Source organism: Bos indicus x Bos taurus, chromosome 8 (assembly GCF_003369695.1).
Source record: "Bos indicus x Bos taurus breed Angus x Brahman F1 hybrid chromosome 8, Bos_hybrid_MaternalHap_v2.0, whole genome shotgun sequence".
NCBI lineage: Eukaryota > Metazoa > Chordata > Mammalia > Artiodactyla > Bovidae > Bos > Bos indicus x Bos taurus.
The window spans coordinates 45,624,862-45,649,077 of NC_040083.1; the positions used below are offsets into that span (position 1 = coordinate 45,624,862).

Sequence of the window (24,216 nt, forward strand, 5' to 3'; positions counted from 1 at the left end):
GTTGTTAGCAACGCCCCTCTTTCATTTCTGAGCTTAGTAATTAGTCTTCATTTTTAAAAAAATGATCACTCTAAGTTCTTTACTTACATTGATCTTTCCAAAGAACGAACTTTGCTTCATTTGCTCTAGTGTTTTTCTATTCTCTATTTCTACTGTTGATTTTATTATTTTCTTCCCCCTGCTTATTTTAATTTACCCTGCTCCTCCCACTTTTTTAGTTTAGTAAGCTGGAAGTTTAAGCTACTGGTATGACATCTTTCATTTTTTTAAACATAGGCATTTACCACTATAAATCTTCCTCTGAGCACTTTTCTTTTGCTGCATCCCATAAGTTTTGGTATGTTGTGTTTTTGTTTGCATTTGCCTCAAATTATTTCATATTTTAAATTATGATTTTTGTCTTTGACCCACTTGTTATTTATGAGTGTATTGTTTAATTTCCATATATTTGTGTGTTTCCAAAATTTTTTTCCTGTTATTGATGTCTGAATCATTCCATGGTGGTCAGAGAATAGATTTTGCACGATTTGAACCTTTTAAATCTATTAACTTATTTTATGGCTTACCACATGGTCTATTTTGGAAAATGTCCCATCACACTTGAGAAAAATGTGTATTTTGCTGTTGTTGGGTGAAGTATTCTATAGATATTAGATTTAGTTGGTTTAGTGTTGCTAAAGGCCTACTATGTCCTTGCTAGTATTCTGTCCAGTTGTTCATTATTGAAAGTGGCGTACTATGGTCTGTTAATGAATTTTGTTGAATTGTGTATTGCCCTTTAATTCTATTAATATTGCTTCATATATTTTGGGGCTGTTGTCAGGTGCATATGTAATTAATTGGTAGCTCTCTTGATGGATAGAACCTTTTTAGAAAATGTCCTTGTCTCTAGTAACAAATTTTGTCTTAAAATCTATTTTGTCTGAGAGCTACCTGCAGTTCTCTTTTGCATATTGTATCTTCCTATGTCCGTTCACTTTCAACTTACTTGTATCTGTTTTCAAATCTGAAGTATGAGTCTTGCAGACAGTTTATAGTTGGACCTTGTCTTTTTTAAAAAAACATTTATATGTCCAAATAATATCTGTAAACATACATATGTTATGTTTTTAAACAACTTAAAAATTAAAGTGTCAAATATCTTGACACTTGTTTCCAAATTTCCATGCCTTCAATAAAACTTTCAAATTTGAAGTACTAAAATCACATTGCCACTGTGAGACTTTTTAACAGATTTTATTTTTTTAGCGAGGTTCTAAGTTCACAACAAAACTGAATGGACAGTAGAGATTTCCCATATAAGCTCTGTCCCTATATATGCATGGCCTTTGCCATTATCAACATCCCCCAACAAAGTGGTACACTTTTGATGGGCCTGTATTGATATCTCATTATCACCCAAAGATCTTAGTTTATATTAGAGTTCATTCTTGGTGTTGTACATTTTGTGGGTTCTGACACAAGTATAATGGTAAGTATTCACCTACATAGTGTTATACAGAAGTTTCATGATCCTAAAATCCTTTGTGCTCTGTCTTCATCCCTCTCCTCCCTAACCCCTCAGTGATCTTTTTACTATCTCCATTGTTATGCCTTTTCCAGGTCATACAGTTGAAAGGCTACAATAGGTAGGTAGCCTTTTCATATTGGTTTCTTTCACTTGGTAATATATTTATGGTTCTTCCACACCTTTTTGTGGCTTGATGGCTCATTTCTTTTTAACAGTGAATAATATTACATTGTCCAGATGTGCCCCAGTTTATCCATTCACCCACTGAAGGGCATTTTGATTGCTTCCAAATTTGAGGAATTACAAATAGGACTTCTGTAATACACATGTGCAGATTTTTATGTGTATATAAGTTTTTGACTCCTTTGGGCAAATACCAAGGAGCTTAACTGCTAGATTGTATGGTTAAGAGTATGTTTAGTTTTGTAAGAAACTGCCAAACTGTTTTCCAAAGTGACTGTAGCATCATTTTGCATTCCCACAGTAATGAGTAAGTGTTCCTGTTGTTCCATATTGTCATCAGCATTTGTTCTGGATTTTGACTTTTTTAATTGGTATGTGATTGTATCTCAGTGTTTTAATTTACATTTCCCAAATGACACGTGATGTATAGCATTTTTTCATATGCTCACTTGCCATGGTTCTTTTAGTTCTTTGAATATATTTAAAATAGCTGATTTAATGTCTTTGTCTAGTAAGTCTAATAGTTGTTCTTTCTCATGCTTTTTTCCCTCAGTATGAGTCATACTTTATCATTCCTTTCCATGTGTTATTTTTTGTTGAAAACTGGACATTTTGAATAATGTAATGCATCAAATTTGGGAATCAGAGTCTTCCTCATTCCCAGGGTTTATTGTCACTGCTTGTTGTTTACTGACTTTTCTTAATTTTGCAAAGTCTGTATTCTTTATGGTATGTATTCGTGTAAGTCTCTACTTAGTAACATAGTGGTCAGCTAATGACTGGAAACAGATTTCCTTGATTAACATCTCCCAGTTATTGATAGGACTATGTGTGCTTGTTAGGGCATGCCTTCCATATTACCCAGGCAATCGAAACTGTCTTAGTCTTCACATGCTGCTTTTGCTGTGCGAGGTGACAGCTTATGACCTTCTCAGGTCTTTCCTGAACATGCACACACTCCTATCCATGTTATGGCCTAGCTTCAAATTTTTTACTGATCAGATTTAGACCTTTTTGTGTCCAGTTCAATAAACTGTTTCTACCTTAGGGCTGGAAAACTATTCTGTTTTCTAGTAATATTATGGGTTATTAGTTTTACATTCTGTTCTATGATCCATTTTTAATTAACTTCTATAAATTACAAGAGGTTAAGTGTTGAGGTTCTTTTTTTTCCATATAGGTATCTTGTTGTTCCAGCACTATTTATTAGATTTCCCCATTGAAACGACTTTAGTACCTTGGTCAAAATTCAGCTGACTATATATGTGTAAGTTTGTTTTTGGGAACAAACCTATTCTGTTCCATTGATTTGTCTATTCTTATGTCAAAAATCAGACTTAATTACTATAGCTTTATAGTAAGCCATCTTTTCAAAATCATTTGGTTATTTTAAAACCTTTTCATTTCCATATAAATTTAAAGTAATTCATTAATTTCACTGAAAAAACCCACTGGAATTTTGAAAGATTGTTCAATCTACAGATCAATTTGGGAGGGATATTTTATATGCTGTCGAGTTCATAAATATGATACTTTAACTTAAAAATAACTTTGTACTCAGATTTTTAAATATTTTTGTTCTATTATTGTGATAGTAACAATGAGCAAAGCGCATAAAACATGTGTCCATGATCCAGTTCAAGACAAAACCCCATCAGCATCCCAGAAGTTCCCCATCTTGATGCAATCCTTGATCATGTTCCATTATTCCCCAACTAGAAATAACCATTACCTTGACCCTTACAACAGGTTTTTCTTTTGCTTTTTTCATAGGTTTAAACATCTATTTTAAACATCTTACATGAAAGGAATTACATATATATGTAAAATCCCTCAAATACAATTTATATACAGAATTTTATATATAACTTTAGTAAGTAAATTTAAATAAAAATGTAATTATTTTACTTAATATATAATATTGGATTGGAAAAAAAAAAAAAATGGGTTTTCCCATAGTAGCTTATGGAAAAACCTGAACAAACCTTTTGGCCAACCCAATATATATAATTCCTCAAATAGCTTTTTTCTGTATATAGATTTCTATAATGGCAGTTATGTCATTCCAGCACATTGAGCTTACCATTCCCACTGTCTTTTGACTTTAAATGTTGCTAATGAGAAGTCAGCATTGGTATAATGTCTTATCATCAGTTACTTTTAAGGTTCTATTGCTGCTGGGTATCCTGCAGTTTCAGTATGATTGGATTTCTTTTTATTTATCCTGCTTTGAAGAAAAATTTTAGTATTTTTTCCCAAGAGCTTTAGTTGTGTCCAGTTGGAGAAGGCAATGGCACCCCACTCCAGTACTCTTGCCTGGAAAATCCCATGGACGGAGGAGCCTGGTAGGCTGCAGTCCATGGGGTTGCAAAGAGTCGGACACGACTGAGCGACTTCACTTTCACTTTTCACTTTCATGCATTGGAGAAGGAAATGGCAACCCACTCCAGTGTTCTTGCCTGGAGAATCCCAGGGATGGGGGAGCCTTGTAGGCTGCTGTCTATGGGGTCACACAGTTGGACACGACTGAAGTGACATAGCAGCAGCAGCAGGAGTGTTGGTCCTGCCACTACTGGAAATGGGAATTAATCTTAATTTTTAAATAAAATTAGAATCTTATATACTTCTTTATAACGGTAAGGTACGTATTATGCCACAGTAGGAAAATGCCAATTTACTGAATCTCTTACTGTTGTGTATTCAGGTTGTTTCTCATTTTTTACTATAGTAAATACTACATGAAATACTTTACTTTAAAAATTTCTTCACATGGAATAACTAACATTAAGACTTGTATAAGATCAATGTCACAAATTAGATGTGTCACCCCTTAGTGACAGACAAGAGAGAACTAGTGATTATTTTTGCTCCAGGGGCCCTTAGTAGGTGTGAGCATGTGAGTGAAAGTTGCTCAGTTGTGTCCAACTCTCTGTGACCCCCAAAGACTATAAAGTCCATGGAATTCTCGAGGCCAGAATATTGGAGTGAGTAGCCTTTCCCTTCTCCAGGGGATCTTCCCAACCCAGGGATCGAACTCAGGTCTCCAGCCTTGCAGGCAGATTCTTTACCAACTGAGCTATGGTGGGGAGACTACAAAACTTCCTTGAAAGTAAAATAAATGGGGTGTTTAATGTGGCAACAATCCCACTTATTCACTCACTTTCCAGTATCCTCTCAACAGTGTGTCTAGGGATATCACTAGCAATTTAAGAAATATTAGAATACAGAAATCTGATGGAGGGCCATTTCAGCCCATTTCTCCCCTACACAGAAAGCTGACCTTGCGTTAGTCACCTGTAATTACTGTGAGAGGTACACAAGGAATCTAATACAAGAGATTTATATATCTTCAGAGGATTTATACATATTCAGAGGATTCCAATAATAAAAGTGTAAATTCAAAAGTATTATCTGTCTGCTCATATAATTAAGGAGTGGTAAGGAAATTCCTCCTAGCAACCAGGATTATTCTAAATATATTTCTTTGAAAGAAAAGACAATATAAAAATTATTGCTTCTATTTTCAACTTCTGCTGTAACATGGGACACATATAATAATATTGTACTTCTTATAAGAAAAAGGCTTACTATAACTTGTTAAATATAGTTGATGCCCAGTCTAGCCATTCTGGAGTTGAGTGAAATAACAGAAGCCATGCCATTTAATTTAAAAGGGGGGAAAAAAAAACACCAAAAGCAAAAAATTGAGCTTCCAGCATGAGGAAAGTGATACTGCCAAATACAGACAAATGATGAAAGGTTTATCATATTTAAAAGTTGTAACTGGCTAGTGTATTATCCTGCCTCTGTTATTGTTCAAGGAGCATTCTATTAAGTGAAGCACTTTGGTAATACTGTTGTCAGATTTCTTATGTAATCTGATTACTTGTTGAAATCAAGACTGTCTTTAGTAAACTACTTCCCTTCCCTAGGATATCAAATAAAAAACAATACTGTGGACTAAACATTGTTCATGGTACTTGACCCAGTGCAAAATAAATTCTGTATCTTGCTGTGTGCTTAATTGCTAAGTCATGTCCGACTCTTTGTGACTCCATGGGCTGTAGCCCACCAGGCTCCTCTGTCTATGGAATTCTCTAGGCAAGAATACTGGAGTGGGTTGCCATTCCCTTCTCTAGGAGATCTTACCAACTAGGGATTGAACTTGCTTCCCCTGCATTGCAGGCAGATACTTTACCGCCTGAGCCACCATGTAAGCCTATATCTATATCTATCTATATCCTATTTACAACCAAAAACAGATGTAGATAATAGTAGTGCATTATTTAAAATATAATCTTTAGTAGTCATGGGACAAAGTAACAAAGGCCTTTTCCCACAAAACATCCTTTTGAAACATATATATATATATATATATATATTTTTTTTGGTTACACACACGAGGCATGTGGGATCTTAGTTCCTTAATCAGGGATCGAACCTGTGCCTCATGCAGTGGGAATACAGAATCATAACCGTTGAACCATGGAGGAAGTCCATGAAATATTTAAAATTTGAGTTAAAAAAAAAAGTGTCCATTTCATCAAATACTTTTTGGAGCTTATGTATGTATTATACATTTTAAGTAACTCTAACTCTAAATGCTCTGTCTTATATAGAAGTGAGACTCCAGATTAAGAAAACATGGGATACACCACTGAAATAATCAAGTAATTCCCTGTTCTATACCTTTATTTGAAATATATAGGAAGAAGTATATCTAGTCATATTGATGATTTCGTTAAGTTGACTATTCATTATCAATGCAGTTTAGAGACAACTGTGACAATTTCTCTCATTTGTTTTTGGCTTTTTGTTTTAATGTTCTAGATACAAATGATATTTTAAAACTCTGTTTACAAATGTTAATCAGATCATTGGTTTCACACAGACAACAGCTCACACCTCCAGCGCAATTAAATAAGACAGGCTGGGGGACTTAAGTTGAATTGTAAAACACTACAGGTAAAAATAAAGTCATACTTAACACTCATTTTAGGAGATGAAAAGTTTACTTTAAAATTGCAAACATTTAGCAAAGATAAGACATAAACGCTATTTTCCATATTCTACAGAAATATAATTTATAGCTGGCTTGGTACATGGTAACATGATTAAAAACAAATCTAATGGAAAAAAAAGAATGGTTTCATTCTACTTTTCTGCAACTTATTACAATTTAATAAGTGTACCAATAAGTACTGGAGGACAGCTGCATGGGAAGATTAGAATCCTAGGGCTATTTGCTAAATACACATTATTGTATTATAATGATAAGAACAAAATAGGTACAGATATACAATAAACATGCAATTTAAGCTATTATTTTGAAGAAACAGGACAGAATTTAGTGAACATATTGAAAATGTATTATTAATAATGTGTGGTTATAATCAGTATATTATGGTATTTTACAAGGCATGGAATAACTTCCTCAAATAATGCTTGGCAAAATGAAACAGGTTGAGCCAACTTCTAAAGAAAATTTAAAACGAAGGCAAAGAAAAACAAGTGGATAATTCAGTTCGATTCTCTTCTAAGTATAATAAATAATTTTTAATGTACCATAATTTCATGCCTACCTCAGCATCTCTAATTTAAAATAAAGCCATACTTTGTACTCTATGAATCTGCTTTGTCCAACAGAGCAGCCCCCAGCCATAAGTGGCTTTTTGAGCATTTGACATGTAGCTAGTCAGAACTGAGATGCTCTGAGTGCAAAATACACGCTGAATTTTGAGGACTTTCTATGGGAAAACAAGGTAAAACACCTCAATTCTGTATATAGGTTACACATGTAAAAGAATATTTTTAATATACTGGGTTAATTAAAATATATTATAAAGCTAATTTTATGTATTTCTTTTTTTAACGTGGCTACTAGCTTTAAAATTTTAAATTACGTTATGTAGCTTACATTTGTTTTTACTGGACAGCGTGGATACAGAAAATCTATAGTCATTATATCAGCCTTAGAATTTAGCATCACTCTTAAAGCACTCTGGACTATTAACTCACAGAACACCATAAGCACACACTGTAAATACATTATTTCAAAATTTATTTTTATCCCTCTGCAAGGTACACGTTTTAAGTGTAAAAAGAATTCACAAAATATTTAATCCTTAAAAAACATCAAGTAGAATATGGTAAATGCCAAATGAAATTCAATGCCGACTGTAATACTGGGGGAAAATAGTTTAAGAAAAACAGCAGTGCAATCAGAGTGAAGACAATTGGTATCTTCAGTAAAATAAGTTAGTCAAACTTATCTTTAATATCCAGGATCTGACCGTGCACCACAGATCATACATGTAACTTGTCCCATTTAATTATAACCTACACTGTTCATTTAATCTTAACACTGACTGCAACACTCCATTTTCTGGAAAATCTTTAAGCATGTAAAATTAACAGACATGGTGAATTCTAATAGCAGAATATAATATCTGAGAACTATACTTTAAAGTCCCTCAGTGTTAAAGTAAGCAACTGCCTAGTGTCCAAGAGACTTGAGTCCAAAGAGACTTCGTGAAAAAAAAATTTTTTAGAAGCTATGAAGAAAAAATAAGATCACTGCTCTTTTAGCATTTTCTTCTTTTTAGTTTCTTTGTAGCAGGGTGTATAAATATTTGGTGTATTTATAATACCTCGTCTTTTATTTTGTCCAATTCAAAAACAAGTTAATCTGGTACATATTCCATATATACACCATTATTCTCCTAGGAACAACAAATACCAGTACACAATACCCACAGTGGTCACCTCAGTCAGAAGCCAGTGTTCGTCATGCATCAACAATCTCATCAGGAGGCACTGCCTAACTATGCCCGTGCTGCATATTCTGCTTGTCACATCTCAGGATGGAATGCTTGTTTTTAAATTGTTTAAATCTGTTTGAATTAGGTAAACTCTGTCAAAAATGCTCTGAAAGTCACAAATTAATAGACTCAAACTACTAGATTATTCATATAAATTTCTTCCTCATTTTGCTATCACTACTTTTAAGACACTGAAAAGTAACCAAGACTTAGGGAGAAATAAACAGAACTTATACCAGAAAACAGATTCCCAGATGGTGCGTGCCAATACAGGAGACAAAGAAACGTGGGTTTGATCCCTGGGTCAGGAAGATCCCCTGGAGTAGGAAATGGCAACCCACTCCAGTATTCTTGCCTGGGAAATCCCATGAACAGAGAAGCCTGGAGGGCTACACTCCCATGGGGTTGCAAAGAGTCAGACACAACTGAGCACGCACGCACAGAGAGAGAGACTAGAAAATACTAGACCAACACAGAATCTGACTGCAGAAGACTATAGCAATTCTCTCTAGAGTTCAGCAGCCTATTAAGACATTTAATCACATTCATGAATGTGCCTTGCACAGAGATACTACTTAAACTTTTCATATCTTCAGACCATTTCTACATAAACGATTAAAAAAATTTTATTACATGTTACTAACTCCAACTTAAATAAGCCTAATTCATGTCAAATGAGAAAAATTTCCAGTTTCAAACATATATTACTATAAAAATATACTCTTCAATGAAAAGATGACAACAGTCTCCTTTCTGAAAGCTGTTGCACTGATGTTAGATCAATAATCCACCAAGTATTTATTGAGCACCTACTATGAGTGCATTCGTTCTTTAACTAGTAAGAAAAACAATCTGCTCCAAATGCAAGATGACATTTGTGAGGGAGGATAAAGTATTAGCATTTCTAACAGACTGCTGTATGAATCAATATCTGAACGTGTGAAACTGTTCATCCCTATGACATTGAAAAATCTCAAATTTATTATTGATCGCTTTATAAAGACAAACATTTGAAGTATGCTGCATAGTACTTTGAGGAAAGTGACTGCCATACATAAAATTAAGGCTGATTCCCTATATGTATGGAAGAAGAGTCAAAATGTCATGGTTCATAAGCAACCGAAGACTTACTATGAACAGTTTACACCAATATCTGGTTAATTCAAGCAAATGGGCACTTGTGTTAGGTTTCCAATTTTGCTTGACGGGGGCTGGTGTAATAAAGAAAACTGCTTTTAAATAGGAGCACTTCAAGCAAGTATGAAAATAAAAGTCCTTTGGATAAAATTCTTTGTAAAACCACTATATAAGCTGAAATTCCAAATCTCATTTAAATATATATACATATATGTATGTGAATACACACACATATGCATGCCTTAAAAGTATCTAAATTTCACTTACAATGTTATATAGCTGTATATCATTGCTGTGTATGTTTGAACCTGATTATGTATCTTAAACACAATACTGTATTTCTCCTGAAGCTAAGAATATGGACAGTGATAAGATAAACAAGCTAGTTTTAACTTTCTAGCCTGTAACAATTCTGACCTGTTGAGTTCCTGCCAGGCGCAAGGCGTTACGCAATGTACTGAACATGTACACAGGCCTTTACGCAAAACACTCTCTCGGGGAGACTGAAGTTTTAAGAAGCATAAGAGTTATCAGTTTGAAAACCAACAGTAATCATTTTTTCAACAGGATTTCCAAAAACTGAGACTTATGTCAACTAAAACACCCCTACCTTTGCTAAACATGGAAAATAATACAATACAAAAGTCATTTCTGTAGAAGACATGTGTAAGAGAACATTCATAATAGAGCCACAGGGACTGAAGCAGCGAGAGGAACGCGGAGGCAGTCACCGAGCGCCTATGAGCTACTGCGCTGGTAGTAGTTTATAAAAAATACTATCTATACTAACATTTTTAAGAGCTAGTAATATATTAGCATATTTTCACTTTTTTTGCCACTGAATATAAAGTTTTGTCCTAAATTTACTAATTTTTCTACACCCTGAGGAATAATAACAGATTAATAAAAGAAGTGCCAGGGTTAAGCTTTGTGGGCCATATTATTGTGCAGAAAGCACAAACTCTATATAGCTAATATGCTTGGAAGCACAAGATTTCATCAACAGAGTAAGCTACTGCTATTTTTTTCTTCTTTCTTTTTTTTAAGTAAACAGTTTGGTTTTATAGTGTTAACATGGCCTGGTGAGAATACAGAAGTCAAAGTTGGAAGCCTGAGGTCCCTAACCCCCAGATCCACAACTGACACGATAGCTTTGTTTCCACCATAAACATGACCTATTGCTGTCCTTTAGGAATACATATTCAACAGTTCTCTGAAAAGCACTTTAGAATCTTAAATATAATTAACAGTTATTTGCTATCTGGAAATACGGAATTCTGATCCTTCCCCTCTTCACACCCAAATACATAAAAAGCCACATTTTAAATTTCATGTCATTATTTACTTCTGTTCCTCCAATATTTGAAAAAATTAAACTTCCATTTCCCCCCCCTCTCAACTATCATCCATAAGCCTGAATTTGGGAAGGAGTTCTTAAAAGTCCTTAAAATGATGCAAAGGATTCACTTAGGACAACCATATGGCATTTCTGTTAGGACAGAGAGCCACTGTTTCCCTTTAAGCATGGGCTATACAGGTTTCAGGCTGATCTTTAGTTATGAATATGCCATCCTCTAAACGTGATGCCTCCAACCCCCAAAAAGTTAGCTGTTACTGAGAAAGAACTAATTCTTCTTGGTAGGGTGCTTGAAAATGCAAACCAAAACATCCTTCTTGCTCATATCAGTAACTCACTTAAGGATAAAATATTCCACTAGACCATGTCTAGCAGTTGGAATAAATAAAATAATCAATCGTTTAATAAAATTTTCACCCTTTGATTTTTACTTAAAGGTTAATTAAACTTAAACATAATCTTGCTTCAGCGAAAAGTAAGAAAGGCACTCAAAGAAACACAGTATATGCACAGTTATTTTTTAAAAGACACTATGTGATGGTAAATGCAATTCTCAGGGTTGACTTTTCCTGCTCACTGCCTTCAAAACACTGAACTTGCCTAAGCTTTCCTCTGCTTTCACGCACTTCTCTACTGAACAGGAGCACATCACAGAGTATACCCAAGCACAGGAGGGTGGCAGCATGTAAAGTGCTAGGGTCTGTTAGCTCTATTTGAGAAATTTACTTAGAAGACAAAAAGTTCAGTTGTTACAATGCTGTTTAAATTTTCTAGCATATTTTCAATATTTTAAAGTTTTAAAATGTAATTTTCTAGTAAGAAAATAATTAAGCTTACAAAAGCTTTTTGCAAAAAAAAAAAGTGTTTTCTAACTTCCTTTGATAAACTAAATCTTTAGCATCTTCTGTAATACAGGGGAACTAAGGTCGAAATTAGATTGTTGCATAGCAAGTGGTAGCATTCCTAACTTATATTTAGCCCTCATGTCTGATATCATCTTGTGCTATTAAGAGAAAAATACTAGACTGACAATTTGTTCTCAAAAATACTAAGTTTTACACACACATACATGTATATATCTAGACAAGCATAAATTCACATGACCTGAATATATCTAAATGATAGTGTATCACTATATATATGCGTTCCTACAAAAAAGCCACATAAAAATCCAAGAACTTCTGTTGGCATGTCTTGTGTTACTAAGTCCTTATCTGAAGACTTAAGTGGCTTTGTGTGACATCTTGTATATTTAATCTGATAAATAATGAAGCCTTGAATTTAAATTAGAATTGTACCACTGGAATAAGAAATATGACTCAAAGTCTGGGCCCAGAGAAAAAATGCTAAAACATAAAAAAGAAAAAGGGGACACTAAAAGGTATCAAATCCTTAAGTTTAAAAAAAAATGACTCACGGGTTTAAGAAATATCAAAAAAGTTCAAGTTGTGGAGGGAAAAGGAGAAGCATAAAATGACTACTTATGCATAGATACAGATCAACAAATCTTTGAAATCAGTTTCCTCAGATACCCCAAAAGTGGCTCTGGCTCTATGGGCAAGATCTGTCCCCCAACATCATAAATGAATAGAAAGTAGTGTTCTTAATGAAAATGGTCTTCATTCTTCTATGAATTTTTAATATATATTAAAGTACAGTTAACTGATATTATACAGCTGCATTTCTTGGCTGGGATTTAACAAGCATAAACAAAGTAGTTCAATGAAGAAAAAAATCTAAATTAACTTATTCTATATGCAATAGCTGCTCCTAAGTATCATGAAGGCAGAATACATCATTCATTGACAATTCAGTGCTCTACTCCATCAATTTCTCAATCATAACTCACTCTATGCATCCTGCATGATTAATTTTCCCATCTTCAGTTAATCATTCATAAATTTAATAAATATTTAATAAGTCCTTACAATATGCAAGGCAGACAGAATCTGGGAACACATTACCAAAATAGGTACACTTAAAAAAGTAAAAGATTGGGGAGGAGTGATTGTACAGATATTTTATCTGTAAGATATTTACAGATCTTATTGCTTTTTTTTTAACTTGTCAGTAGTATTCTTGACCTAGGATGGTCTACAATTCTTCCAGTAAAAGTTGGATGAAATGTGTGTTAATCTAAATCATCTTTTCTTTTAACAGTGACATATTTATCGAAAAGTAAGTGAAGACTAATGAGTCTCTAAAAATAGACACATCCTTTCCACTGCATGAGCTCATTCAGTCCAAGAGATATTATCATGCTACAGCTAGTGAGCTGGATGTCCACCACTCAGAGTAAAGCACACAACTACACAGGGCAATATTATGTTTTTCTGTGAATGAACACTTGAAAATTACAAATTTTAGAAATAAAGTAGCACACAAGAGTCAGATACAAACTGTATCCTTTGGATATTTGTATTTTTACTTGGTACTTAAAACTATTAGGAAGACAGGAGACCAAGGTATATTAAAGGACTGCATGGCTTTGTGCAGGGGTGAGTTAAGAGACTTAAAACACAAGAAGACAGTTAACATCAAAGAAGGGCAAGAAACTTTGTGGAAGATATAAAAAAGTGTGGAACATTATAAAATTTAGCTGATGTTTCACAGGAGATTGTCTATACTCATGTCTTGACACTCTCACACTCACACACCAAAGCATAAGAAGCCCTATCAGTCAGGATACTTAAAATGATTCTTGGAAGAAAACTAACAGAGAGGCCAAAATCTGGCAACGTACATTAGAGGAACTGACTGGATCTCCACGTCATCTGTGTGTAGTTTACCCCTTAATCCCTGCAGCTGCTAAAAATCATAAAGTAATAGTTTTATCCAGAGGTCTAGGTAGACCTTGAGGTATTTGATTCAAAATATGCTTTGTACATAAAAGGTTATAAAATTATGCTCATAATGCCAATCATTTTCTCACCTAAATACTACAAAAAGTTATAAAAGGGTAATTTTTGCTCTAGGAGAGAAGAGCAGCTTCTGTCTATAAGTACCAGCCTAGACAAGCTTTTTGGTATTCTTAAGTCTCACTTGATAGTTTGCCACTCAACAAAATCATGATACACAAGTAAAGTACCTATTCTTTTCCCTTAAGGCAACGTTCCTCACTCAAGTCTAGAGTCTCCATAACAGTGAGATAGAAGAGGTCTGTTTTCCCTACATGTCTTCTTACCCTACAGGCAGCCTAGCATAAAAAGAGGAAAACAGGCAAAGCATGGTGGTCACACTGTTCCAGCCACTACTACATTTTATACACACAGGATAATAAACTGCCCCCCTAAAAGTTACCCAATAACATTATTAGGGTAACTTTTAGGGGGGCAATTTATATTCATATTTGTGTGTGTTTAATGGGGTATGGAATTAACTGGAAACAGGAGAATATCTTTAGTTTACATCTATGAAATATAATAGACAAGGAAAAATATACAAAAGTGAAGCTGACCAAAAAAAAACCACGGATGGGGAAAATAAAGAGAAAGGTATGTGGAAAGAAGAAATGCAAAGCACTGTTTCATATCAAGAAATCAGATATTACCTGATATTACTTTCAGATTATTATCAGATATTACTTTCACCACATCTGTCTCACCTATTTGAAAAATGCAGCCCTTATTATTGAAAAGGTAAGATGGATACTTTGGTACCTCATCCCTGATAAATTCAGTATCAAAGTTTCTAAATTGTTTTATTTTTTAAAATAAAGACTGAAGAACCAACCTTCAAGACTATTCTTTCCCCCTGGCTTTTGCCAGTAAACTTAATAATCCCTTCATAAAAATTTTGTAGTTTATCCAGTGTATCCTCAGTAACTTAAAAACTTTACAAAGGAAGGTTTTTAATGGATACGTTTTTATGCATAAGCCTGCCATATTGCATGGTGAATTTGGAGGAAAATAAGTAGTAATAACTAAAAATGGCGTTCTAGGTTTTTTTAAAATTGACTTTAATTGATTGAGGTAAAAAAACTTATCAAAGCTAGTAGTAAAAATAAGTTTCCACTACAATTACATAAACTCATAAAATTAGTTTTTTAAAATAATTAGTTTAAAAATGGATTATATTAGAACTACGTTGTTCATATAAATTCCAATACTTCTGACTTTGGTTACGTTGGCCTATGACTCGAGTATAACATGCTAGTGAAAGAGAAATGGTGTGTATTTTCACAAATTCATCCATCTGGCCATCTGATTCTCAAAACAGCAATTAGATCGAGTAATTCTGAATTTGTATTGTTCTTAAGCTAAACTACAGCATAACTTTTTGATTACCAAAAAAAAAAAAAAAAGCCTATACAGCAACTGCACTGAGGTGGGCTGAGGTGTGTGTGAACCAATCTGGAGAATCAAATGAGCAAAGTCTCAAAGACAGGAATATACAGGATGAGAAGTTAAAAAGAAAAAAGTTAAGACTCACTGTTTAGCAAGAAGGAACTACACAGTTATTTTATAGCCAAAGGAATGCCAGTTCTTAACAAAATAAATAAAATGAAAGATTTACTAGGGACTTTTAGCCTAAAGATGAAGATCACATAGTTAGCCAATAGTAGCAAACAGTTCATGCAACTATGTAAATAAGAAAGAAAAGCCATATTGCACTAAAAAGGGGAACTTTGCAGGACTAATTCACCTCTTTCATTGACTCAATGTAACCAGCCATTTTCTGTATGCATTGGCAAACCTGGCCTGTTCCACGTTCCGACAGGTGGACAGTACTTGATCGATGAACCTGTGCTCCATTTCCAGGCCCAGGGAGTCTGGAGCTGGGGTCCGCTTCAGGCGTTTGATTTCCTGGGAATAGCCTTGCTTGCTAAAGTCACTGAGTCCATCCACCTCCATTGCCTGAGACGTGTGGGGGCCTGCTGGGATACCGTGCAAGTCACTCAAAGTTCCCCCAGGACTGTCGGCAGGTGACAACTGGATCACGCTGTGAGGAAACCTACCATTTAAGTGATGCTGAAGGTAGAAAACATGCCGTCTGTGAAAGAAGAGGAGGAGGAATAGAAGAGAAAAGAAAAACCACATCACAATGTCAAGCTTTTCAGAAGAAAACAGAAAAGTAAGTTAGACAATTTCCAAACACACAGTAGTGTTCAGTCTCACTGCCTCCGGTAACCCAGAGCGATCTGGGGAAGGAGAGTAGTTAAGATGTAGTCTCTGGTATTCGAACAGAGCTTCACAAGTCCAGATTACTAGTTTGTTGAAATACTACCCCAAAGGTTTTTAAAAAAACGTTGACTGAGATGAGGACAATCACCTGGTGCTGTTACTCTCTGTAACTATAATATGAAACCAGAGATGCGTTTTTGCCCAATCTCTGCTATAAATTAAAATATAAAACAAAACCAAAATTAACCTCATTGATAGCCTAAAAGACAAGTGATTTTCAGCAACAAGAGGATTAAATAGCTCCTCTAGAGGATTAGCCTATGGCCTCTATCCAGTACTTTCTTTAATAAGAACAGAACTGCTGCAACTGGACTTACTTATCTTAGAAACCCTCTGAATTTCCCCCTAATCCAGCACTACAGTCTCATTAAACATCCACATGTGCTAGAATGTGCTGGGCTCTGAGAAAAGTATGTTAAAACACACAGTTCCTGTTCTTCCCCTAAGGAGAGTTTTCCTGCTCTTAGAATCATCTGTAGTTATTTGTTAAAAATGAAGATCCATATGCCTAATTTCCAAAAATTGTGACAAAATGGGGTCCACATCTTTGTACAAAATAAGGTAAACTACATAGATTTTAGGTTGTTATATCTCATTTATATTAACAATTCTAAGCCTTTAAAAGAGAATTCTATTCATTTTCCTAGCTTATTCTGGAACAAAGGAGCATATAACATATTCATTTTACAGATAAATCTTAAAGGACAGAGAAGCAGCTTAAGGGCACTGAATCAGTAGAAAACTGGTCTGTATGATATATAGGTCTTCCCAACTGTCTCTTTTCCCCATTCCAAACTCCCATTAATCTTATGAACAAAGAAAGTTTCTGTTCTAACAATCTAGCTATCTTCCGAAAACAAATATAATTTTTAATATTCTCTAAGCCTAGCTATTAATGTGTCTAAATATGAAACAGCAACAAAAATCTAACACCAAAATATGCAAGTCAAGATCTCTCTCCTTTTCTAAAAATGTGGAATAAGACTGTCTTGTTTATAAGAGAAAAAGACAATTTTGTATTTATGAAGGTGCCAAAGAGGGGAGATTGTCTTTCATCTTCTAATATATCTTCCAAATATATTTAGTCTGGAAAAAGGGAAAAAATTTCAATTAACTTAAAAAAATACACAATTATTTAAAATGCCTACCTCTTGCCTAACACAGGCAAGTCATTTGTCTATAAGCATAATCTTGTAACTTGAAGTAAAATCTGTATATTTAATGCCAGAGATGCCTCCAACTAAGTGATAATCCAAAATAAACCAATCAGGGGATTTCCATACTTGGATTTCATTTCAAAATGAGAAGTACTGTCAAAGGTACTTAAAACTCAAGTTATGAGGTTGCTAACCCTCGTTCACACCTTCATAATAATCCTGAATAGTAAAATTAAACAAATATTAATAAAATATATTTTATTTTACCTTAAAAATAAAAAAAAGTCAAGAGATTATACTCAAAGTAAATTAATCTGCAGGCCATCATGGCTGAGAAGAACAGTAAAGCTTAACTATCTGTGTGTGCTCAGACGTGTATGACTCTCTGCGACCCCATGGACTGTAGCCCGCCAGGCTCCTCTGTTATGGAATTTTCCAGGCAAGAATACTGGAGTGGGTTTGCCATTTCCTTCTCCAGGGGTATCTTCCAGACCCAGGGATCAAACCCATGTCTCCTGCATTGGCATGCAGATTCATTACCACTGAGCCATTTGGGAAGCCAAAGCTTAACTATTCGCAGGGTCTAATCATTGATTTCAACCCTGACTATACATCAAATTTACCTGTTAGGGTTTTTCTTTTTTTTTTTTTTTTTTAAAGACAGATGGCAGCACTCTATCGCAGAAATGCTAAGTATCAGGATCTCCAAAGATGGAGTCCAGAAACATTTTTTAGTTTGGAAGTAACACATGTTATTCTGTTGCACAATCAAGGATGAACACCACCATCTTGAGCCATTGGCAAAGATTTGTGCAAAGAACCTCATGCTCATGAAGACTGTGAGGAGGCGGCTATGGTAACACAAAGTCCTTTGAATCACTCAGGCAAAGTTCCATAGTTAAATTACCGTATTTACCCAAGGAGGCTCCAGTCAGATGTAAGACCTTCTGTAGCTCTCATAAGGACACACAGAGTTTCATGCAGGAAATACATCTTCCTTCTCTTACCTATGACACCAAAGGGTTTCATGTCCTGGGTAGGCATCAATAAGATCAGTGCTGAATTCAACTTCTTCTTCTAGAAGATGGGGAAGATTTATCCTTGATTCCTCTGCTGAAGCCACTGCTTCTTCATCTTTTGGGAGAACTACAGTTGACTCACTTCTCAAAGGACTTTGCTCCAATACAGAACCGTCAGTCACAGTTTGGCTAATCAAAGACTTTAATAAAAATTGGCGGTAGTGAAATCCACTGTGGTCTGAAACATGCATGGATGCCCAGTGTTTAGTAGAAGATAGTTCATCAAGAAGAATCTTGTAGGAAGGAAAAAGGGAAGTGAAATGAGGAATTGCTAAAGGTTTTCCTTTCTCTGTTAATGCTTTGAATTTCTTTCATTCATTCCTTGTTTTGATAATGCCATTCCTATCAATATTTTATACATAACATCCAACACAGTGTTGTTGCTTAATAAATACTCATGTTCCATTTCTTTTAGAAAATAATAATATTTTTTAATACTACAGAATTTAAGGACCTTTCTAATTGGCATACACATAGAACAGCCAGATTCTAAAATAAGGAAAGACTCTGGGTATTCACTTTTAATTTAATGCTTATACTGAAGGGAAAATATAAATTCAGAGGTCACTTTGATGGAAACTTTTTTTTGCATTTAATCAATCTGTACTGTATCTATTTGTTCAACAATAGACTCGGTGTAACTATTTCTTTGGCACTATTAAGTGTCATCAGGGCAGAAACCATGTCTATTTCGTTCACTACTTAATTCTAAGGGCTTAGTACAAAAACATGATGCATGAATAACAGGAATTTTCAAGTGCTCATGACTTTCACTATTTGTCTCAAACTTATCACCAATAAGTGACTTTTTTAAATAGGTAAGACAAAATTCAGCAGTGAATTGTTTAAATCTGCAAACTAAAGAATTTCAAATGGAGATAAAAAGGAAAGCAGCATTTCTGAAAAAATAAATTATTTGGCAGTGTCTCAGACAGGTTAGCAAACGAGTTTTGATCAGAAAAAGGTGTATTGAGGGCCTACCACATCTGTCAGAGAGAGGATTTTCAGACCACCTAAGGAAAAATGACATGTACTTATCAACAGTGAACCATACAGACCACACAATGCCAAAAAGCTCTTTTACCTGCTCTTCAGGGAGCTCAGGCAAATGCCTTCTCCTTAAGCAAGATCCCTCTCTACTTTTCATAGAGAAAACCAGAAGTCTTCCCTCTTCTCAGCCTCCATAGTTCTTGTGTGTTCCATCATATATATTATAGAAATTCCTGTACACCTTTTCATCCCCACTAAACTATACAAGTTTTTTAAGATACTTATTCATTTCTAATTACTGTTCCCATCACCCTATACCCTATATAAAAATGTTTAATGAATGAATGAACAATTTAATAAACAAAGTGACCGGTAAAGACGGATATGATTACTCCCAGCTAGGATGGTCAAGTTTTATCAGTGAAATGTTTTAAACATCTCCTTTAAATTATAATGAGTTAATTCACAGCCACATAAATTTATTTCAGAGGCTATTGCTAGTGAGTCTCTGAGAAATGGATAACGAGATTATTTGATTTAAAAGGTGGGCAAAATAAACCCACCAGATAAACTTCTACGTGCAAAACAAAAACTAATCTTAAGGTTTTTGTTTTGTTTTTTTTTAATTATATTTTTGAAGACTTAACCTGCAGGAAATTCAGGCCATAATACAGCAGCATTTTAATTATGGTACAGCTTCTTACTATGTATTGAAAAGAATAGAAGACTTGTTTAAAATGAATTTATATAATGTGAAAAACATTTAGATTATTTCTACTATATATTTTCTACATGTAAAAATTAAAAATTCATTGTAATTTTGAGGCAAAAATAGCATATATTTAAAAGGTTTTCAACAAAACTAATTCAATTCCTAAAAACTCTTTTCTGAGACTATTTAAGAGAAAAATTCACTATATTCTTTTCCCTAAGATATAAAATGCCTACTAACTAAAGAAGAAATCTTTTAACAGGAATTTCAGGGTGTTTTCTTAGTAGAATAAAAGGCAGTGATTTTTTTAAAAAAGAAAGCAATTATTTTTAAGTGATCTTAAAGATACTGCACAAAGATATGGCTTAACCGGAAGGCACTGACAGAACAAATGACCTTTGTATAATTATTCTTTTCCAACATTCCACATAAAAATGAGTTAGTGAATAAATAAATTATAAGAAAACTATGGAAGCAGGGCTATGAAAGAGAAGATAACAGGTTTAAAATGAAAGACTACTAGAAATGCTAGTTCTTATAGACACATACACCATGAGTTCTGTACATTTTTTAAAAAACATTTGGTTTTTCTTCTGATTATACAAGATGATCATTATAGAAAAATGTAAAAATACAGAATATAAAGAAGCAAAAAAATCCCCACATCATTCATTATCCTACTGACCAACAATGACTAAACTTTTAATATTCTACCATACAACCAATCTCAGCTTTTTGCAATAATGCATCTGTATAATTTACTTAACACAAATTTTGGATATCTTTTATATCAAAATTTTATTTTACTTAAATTATAAATGTATTCCAATTTCATTAAGTATTATTCTACAACATAATTTTAAACTTTTGCATAATACTTCATCCTAAAGATTATCACAATTTAAACCATTCCCTCCTTTTGTTTCCACTTTGCGTAAGTAACACGCCTATGTATACACACATTTTAATCTATGTACATGTCTTATTTTTATTTAGGAGAAATTTCTAGAAGTACACTAATTGGAACAGTGAGAAAAATTCTGTAAAGTTCTTGATGTGTATTTCAAACTGCCCTCTGGAAGGCTGTATAATTTATGCCCCTATTGGAAGAAGATCTTAATGTTTGTTTCCTAAATTCCTCACCAATACTTTAGTTTTAGTTAATTTAGTAAGTGGAAGTCAAAGTTAAAGTTGCTCAGTCATGTCCAACTCTTTGTGACCCCATGGACTATACAGTCCACGGAATTCTCCAGGCCAGAATACTGGAGTGGGTAGCCGTTCCCTTCTCCAGGGGATCTTCTCAATCCAGGGATTGAACTCAGGTCTCCTGCACCGCAGGCGGATTCTTTACCGGCTGAGTCAACCAGGGTAGCCCAGTAAGTGGAAAATCACATTTAATTTACATTTCCTTAATTATGATTAAAGCTAAATATTTTTCCTATTCACTTATCTTTGTTTCTTTTACAAACTGCCTGTTTGTCTAATTCTCTTTTATAATTTGCTCAACTTATTCTTTGTTAAAGTCATTACTGTTCTTATGGGTTTGTAAGAGATCTTTATATATTAAAGGTATTAAGTTTCTGTGTTGTAAATATTTTTCTTAATATATTACTGCAATTGATTTTTTAAATTCCTTTTTTCTTCACGTTTTTATTTCACTTAAGAGTTCAGGTTGGTATGTGAGATTAAAATCTAACCATTATTTTCTAAAAACTCAATCTTATTAGCATCACAAATTGAAAAAAGAATCCCTTCTCCAATCATGTGAAATGCCATATTTATCATCAATGAAATTTGTACACACTGTGCACTGGAATTAGTTTCTAGGCTTTTATACTCTCTCTACTGTGTCTACTTTTTGAGCCATATAGCAATATGTTTATATATTTAAATGTTTATAGAAATAGACATTAAAACTGTAGTACTGGCTCAAAAAATAGAAACATATAGCAATATCACTCTAGTACTCTTGCCTGGAAAATCCCATGGATGGAGGAGCCTGATGGGCTGCGGTTCATGGGGTTGCTACGAGTCAGGCACAACTGAGCGACTTTTCACTTTCCTGCGTTGGAGAAGGAAAGGGCAACCCACTCCAGTGTTCTTGCCTGGAGAATGCCAGGGATAGTGGAGCCTGGTGGGCTGCCATCTAACGGGTTGCACAGAGTCGGACACAACTGAAGCAACTTAGCAGCAGCATAGCAATATACAGAGTTCCTTATTTTTCCTTTTTTTTCAACAATTTCTTAACTATTCTTGAAGCTTTATTTATTAGAATTAATTTTTGAAGTTGAAAAAAAATTCTGATTTTTAGTATAGTCACAGAGTTGTATAGCCACTGCTGCTGCTGCCGCTAAGTTACTTCAGTTGTGTCCGACTCTGTGCGACCCCATAGACGGCAGCCAACCAGACTCCTCCGTCTCACTACTGTCATCTAATTCTGATACACTTTCTTTTTTCTTTTATTGATGTATAATTGATTTACAGTTTCAGGGGTACAACATAGTGATTCAATATTTTTATAGACTATACTCCATTTAAAGTTACTATAAAATGGCTATATTTCGCTGTGCCACACAATCTATCTTTGCAGCTTATTCATTTTACATATAGTAGCTTTTACTGCCTAAATCTCCTACTCCTATCTTGCTCCTCATCCCTTCCCTCCCTACTGGCAACCACTAGTTTGTTCTCTGTATCTGTGAATGTTTCTGTTAAATTCATTCGTTTACTTTATAGAGTCCACATATAAGTGATAACACACAGTATTTCTTTTTCTCTGTCTGGCTTATTTCACTACGCGTAATACCCTCTAATACCGTCCATGTTGCTGCAAATGCTGAGTAATATTTCATTATATATATTTATATACACATATATATCAATCACATTTTCTTTATCCATTCATCTGTTGATGGACACTTAGGAAGGTTTTGTAGCTTTCAATTCATTCTTTTTTATTGCTGAGTAATATTTCATTATATATATTTATATACACATATATATCAATCACATTTTCTTTATCCATTCATCTGTTGATGGACACTTAGGAAGGTTTTGTAGCTTTCAATTCATTCTTTTTTATTGCTAAGTAATATTTCATTATATATATTTATATACACATATATATCAATCACATTTTCTTTATCCATTCATCTGTTGATGGACACTTAGGAAGGTTTTGTAGCTTGGCTTCTATAAATAATGCTGCTATGAAAACTGGGGTGCATGTACCTTTTCAAATTAGTATTTTTGCTTCCTTCTTTTCTATTGCTGAGTAATATTTCATTATATATATTTATATACACATATATATCAATTTCATTCTTTTTTATTGCTGAGTAATATTTCATTATATATATTTATATACACATATATATCAATCACATTTTCTTTATCCATTCATCTGTTGATGGACACTTAGGAAGGTTTTGTAGCTTGGCTTCTATAAATAATGCTGCTATGAAAACTGGGGTGCATGTACCTTTTCAAATTAGTATTTTTGTTTTCTTCATATACATAACCAAGGGTGGAATTGCTAGATCGTATTGTAGTTCTGTTTTTAATTTTCTAAGGAAATGTCATACTGTTTTCATTACTGTCTGTACCAACTTACATCCTACGTCTTTGTCAACACTTTGATGACAAATATTTTGATGACAAATATTTTGATGACAGCCATTCTGAAGGGAGTGAGGTGATATCTCATTGTAGTTTTGATTTGCCTATGTCATTATTATAATTTCAAAACATTTTCATCACCTTCAAAACAACCCTTATTCCTATTAGGAGTCCTCTAATTCCCCATTCCCCCCAGTCTCTGGCACCTACTAAACCGCTTTGCTTGTTCTGAATATGTCTCATAAATGGAATACTACTTCTAACTGTTTTCAACTGTGACTGTTTCCCTCCACCCCACCCTGAAAAAATAGATTATTTTAAAATTTATTTCAATATATGTCCACTGAAAAATACAAACATCATAGGGAACAAAAAATAGAAAATTAAAACCTCTTATAATTCTACCCCATAGCACTAGTAAGTATTCTTTATTCTGTAATCTATTTTTTTCCTGACTAGAAAACACATG

General features: G+C 34.1%; 1 protein-coding gene across 2 annotated transcripts in view; it reads right to left on the minus strand.

Moving 5' to 3' along the window:
- Nucleotides 1-6,367: 6,367 nt before the first annotated feature.
- The window catches only part of PTAR1 (protein prenyltransferase alpha subunit repeat containing 1), a 51,213-nt gene continuing 33,364 nt past the window's right edge, over nt 6,368-24,216 (minus strand). Inside the window, exons 6-7 of one of the 2 annotated variants that reach the window (XM_027549433.1) lie at nt 18,356-18,660; nt 6,368-16,000 (exon numbers count right to left, since the gene is read on the minus strand). In XM_027549433.1, the coding sequence (XP_027405234.1) occupies nt 15,658-16,000; nt 18,356-18,660 (648 nt within the window). In that variant the 3' untranslated portion in view covers nt 6,368-15,657. The remainder of the gene's footprint in view (nt 16,001-18,355; nt 18,661-24,216) is intronic. The other variant, XM_027549434.1, reaches the window with a different exon arrangement.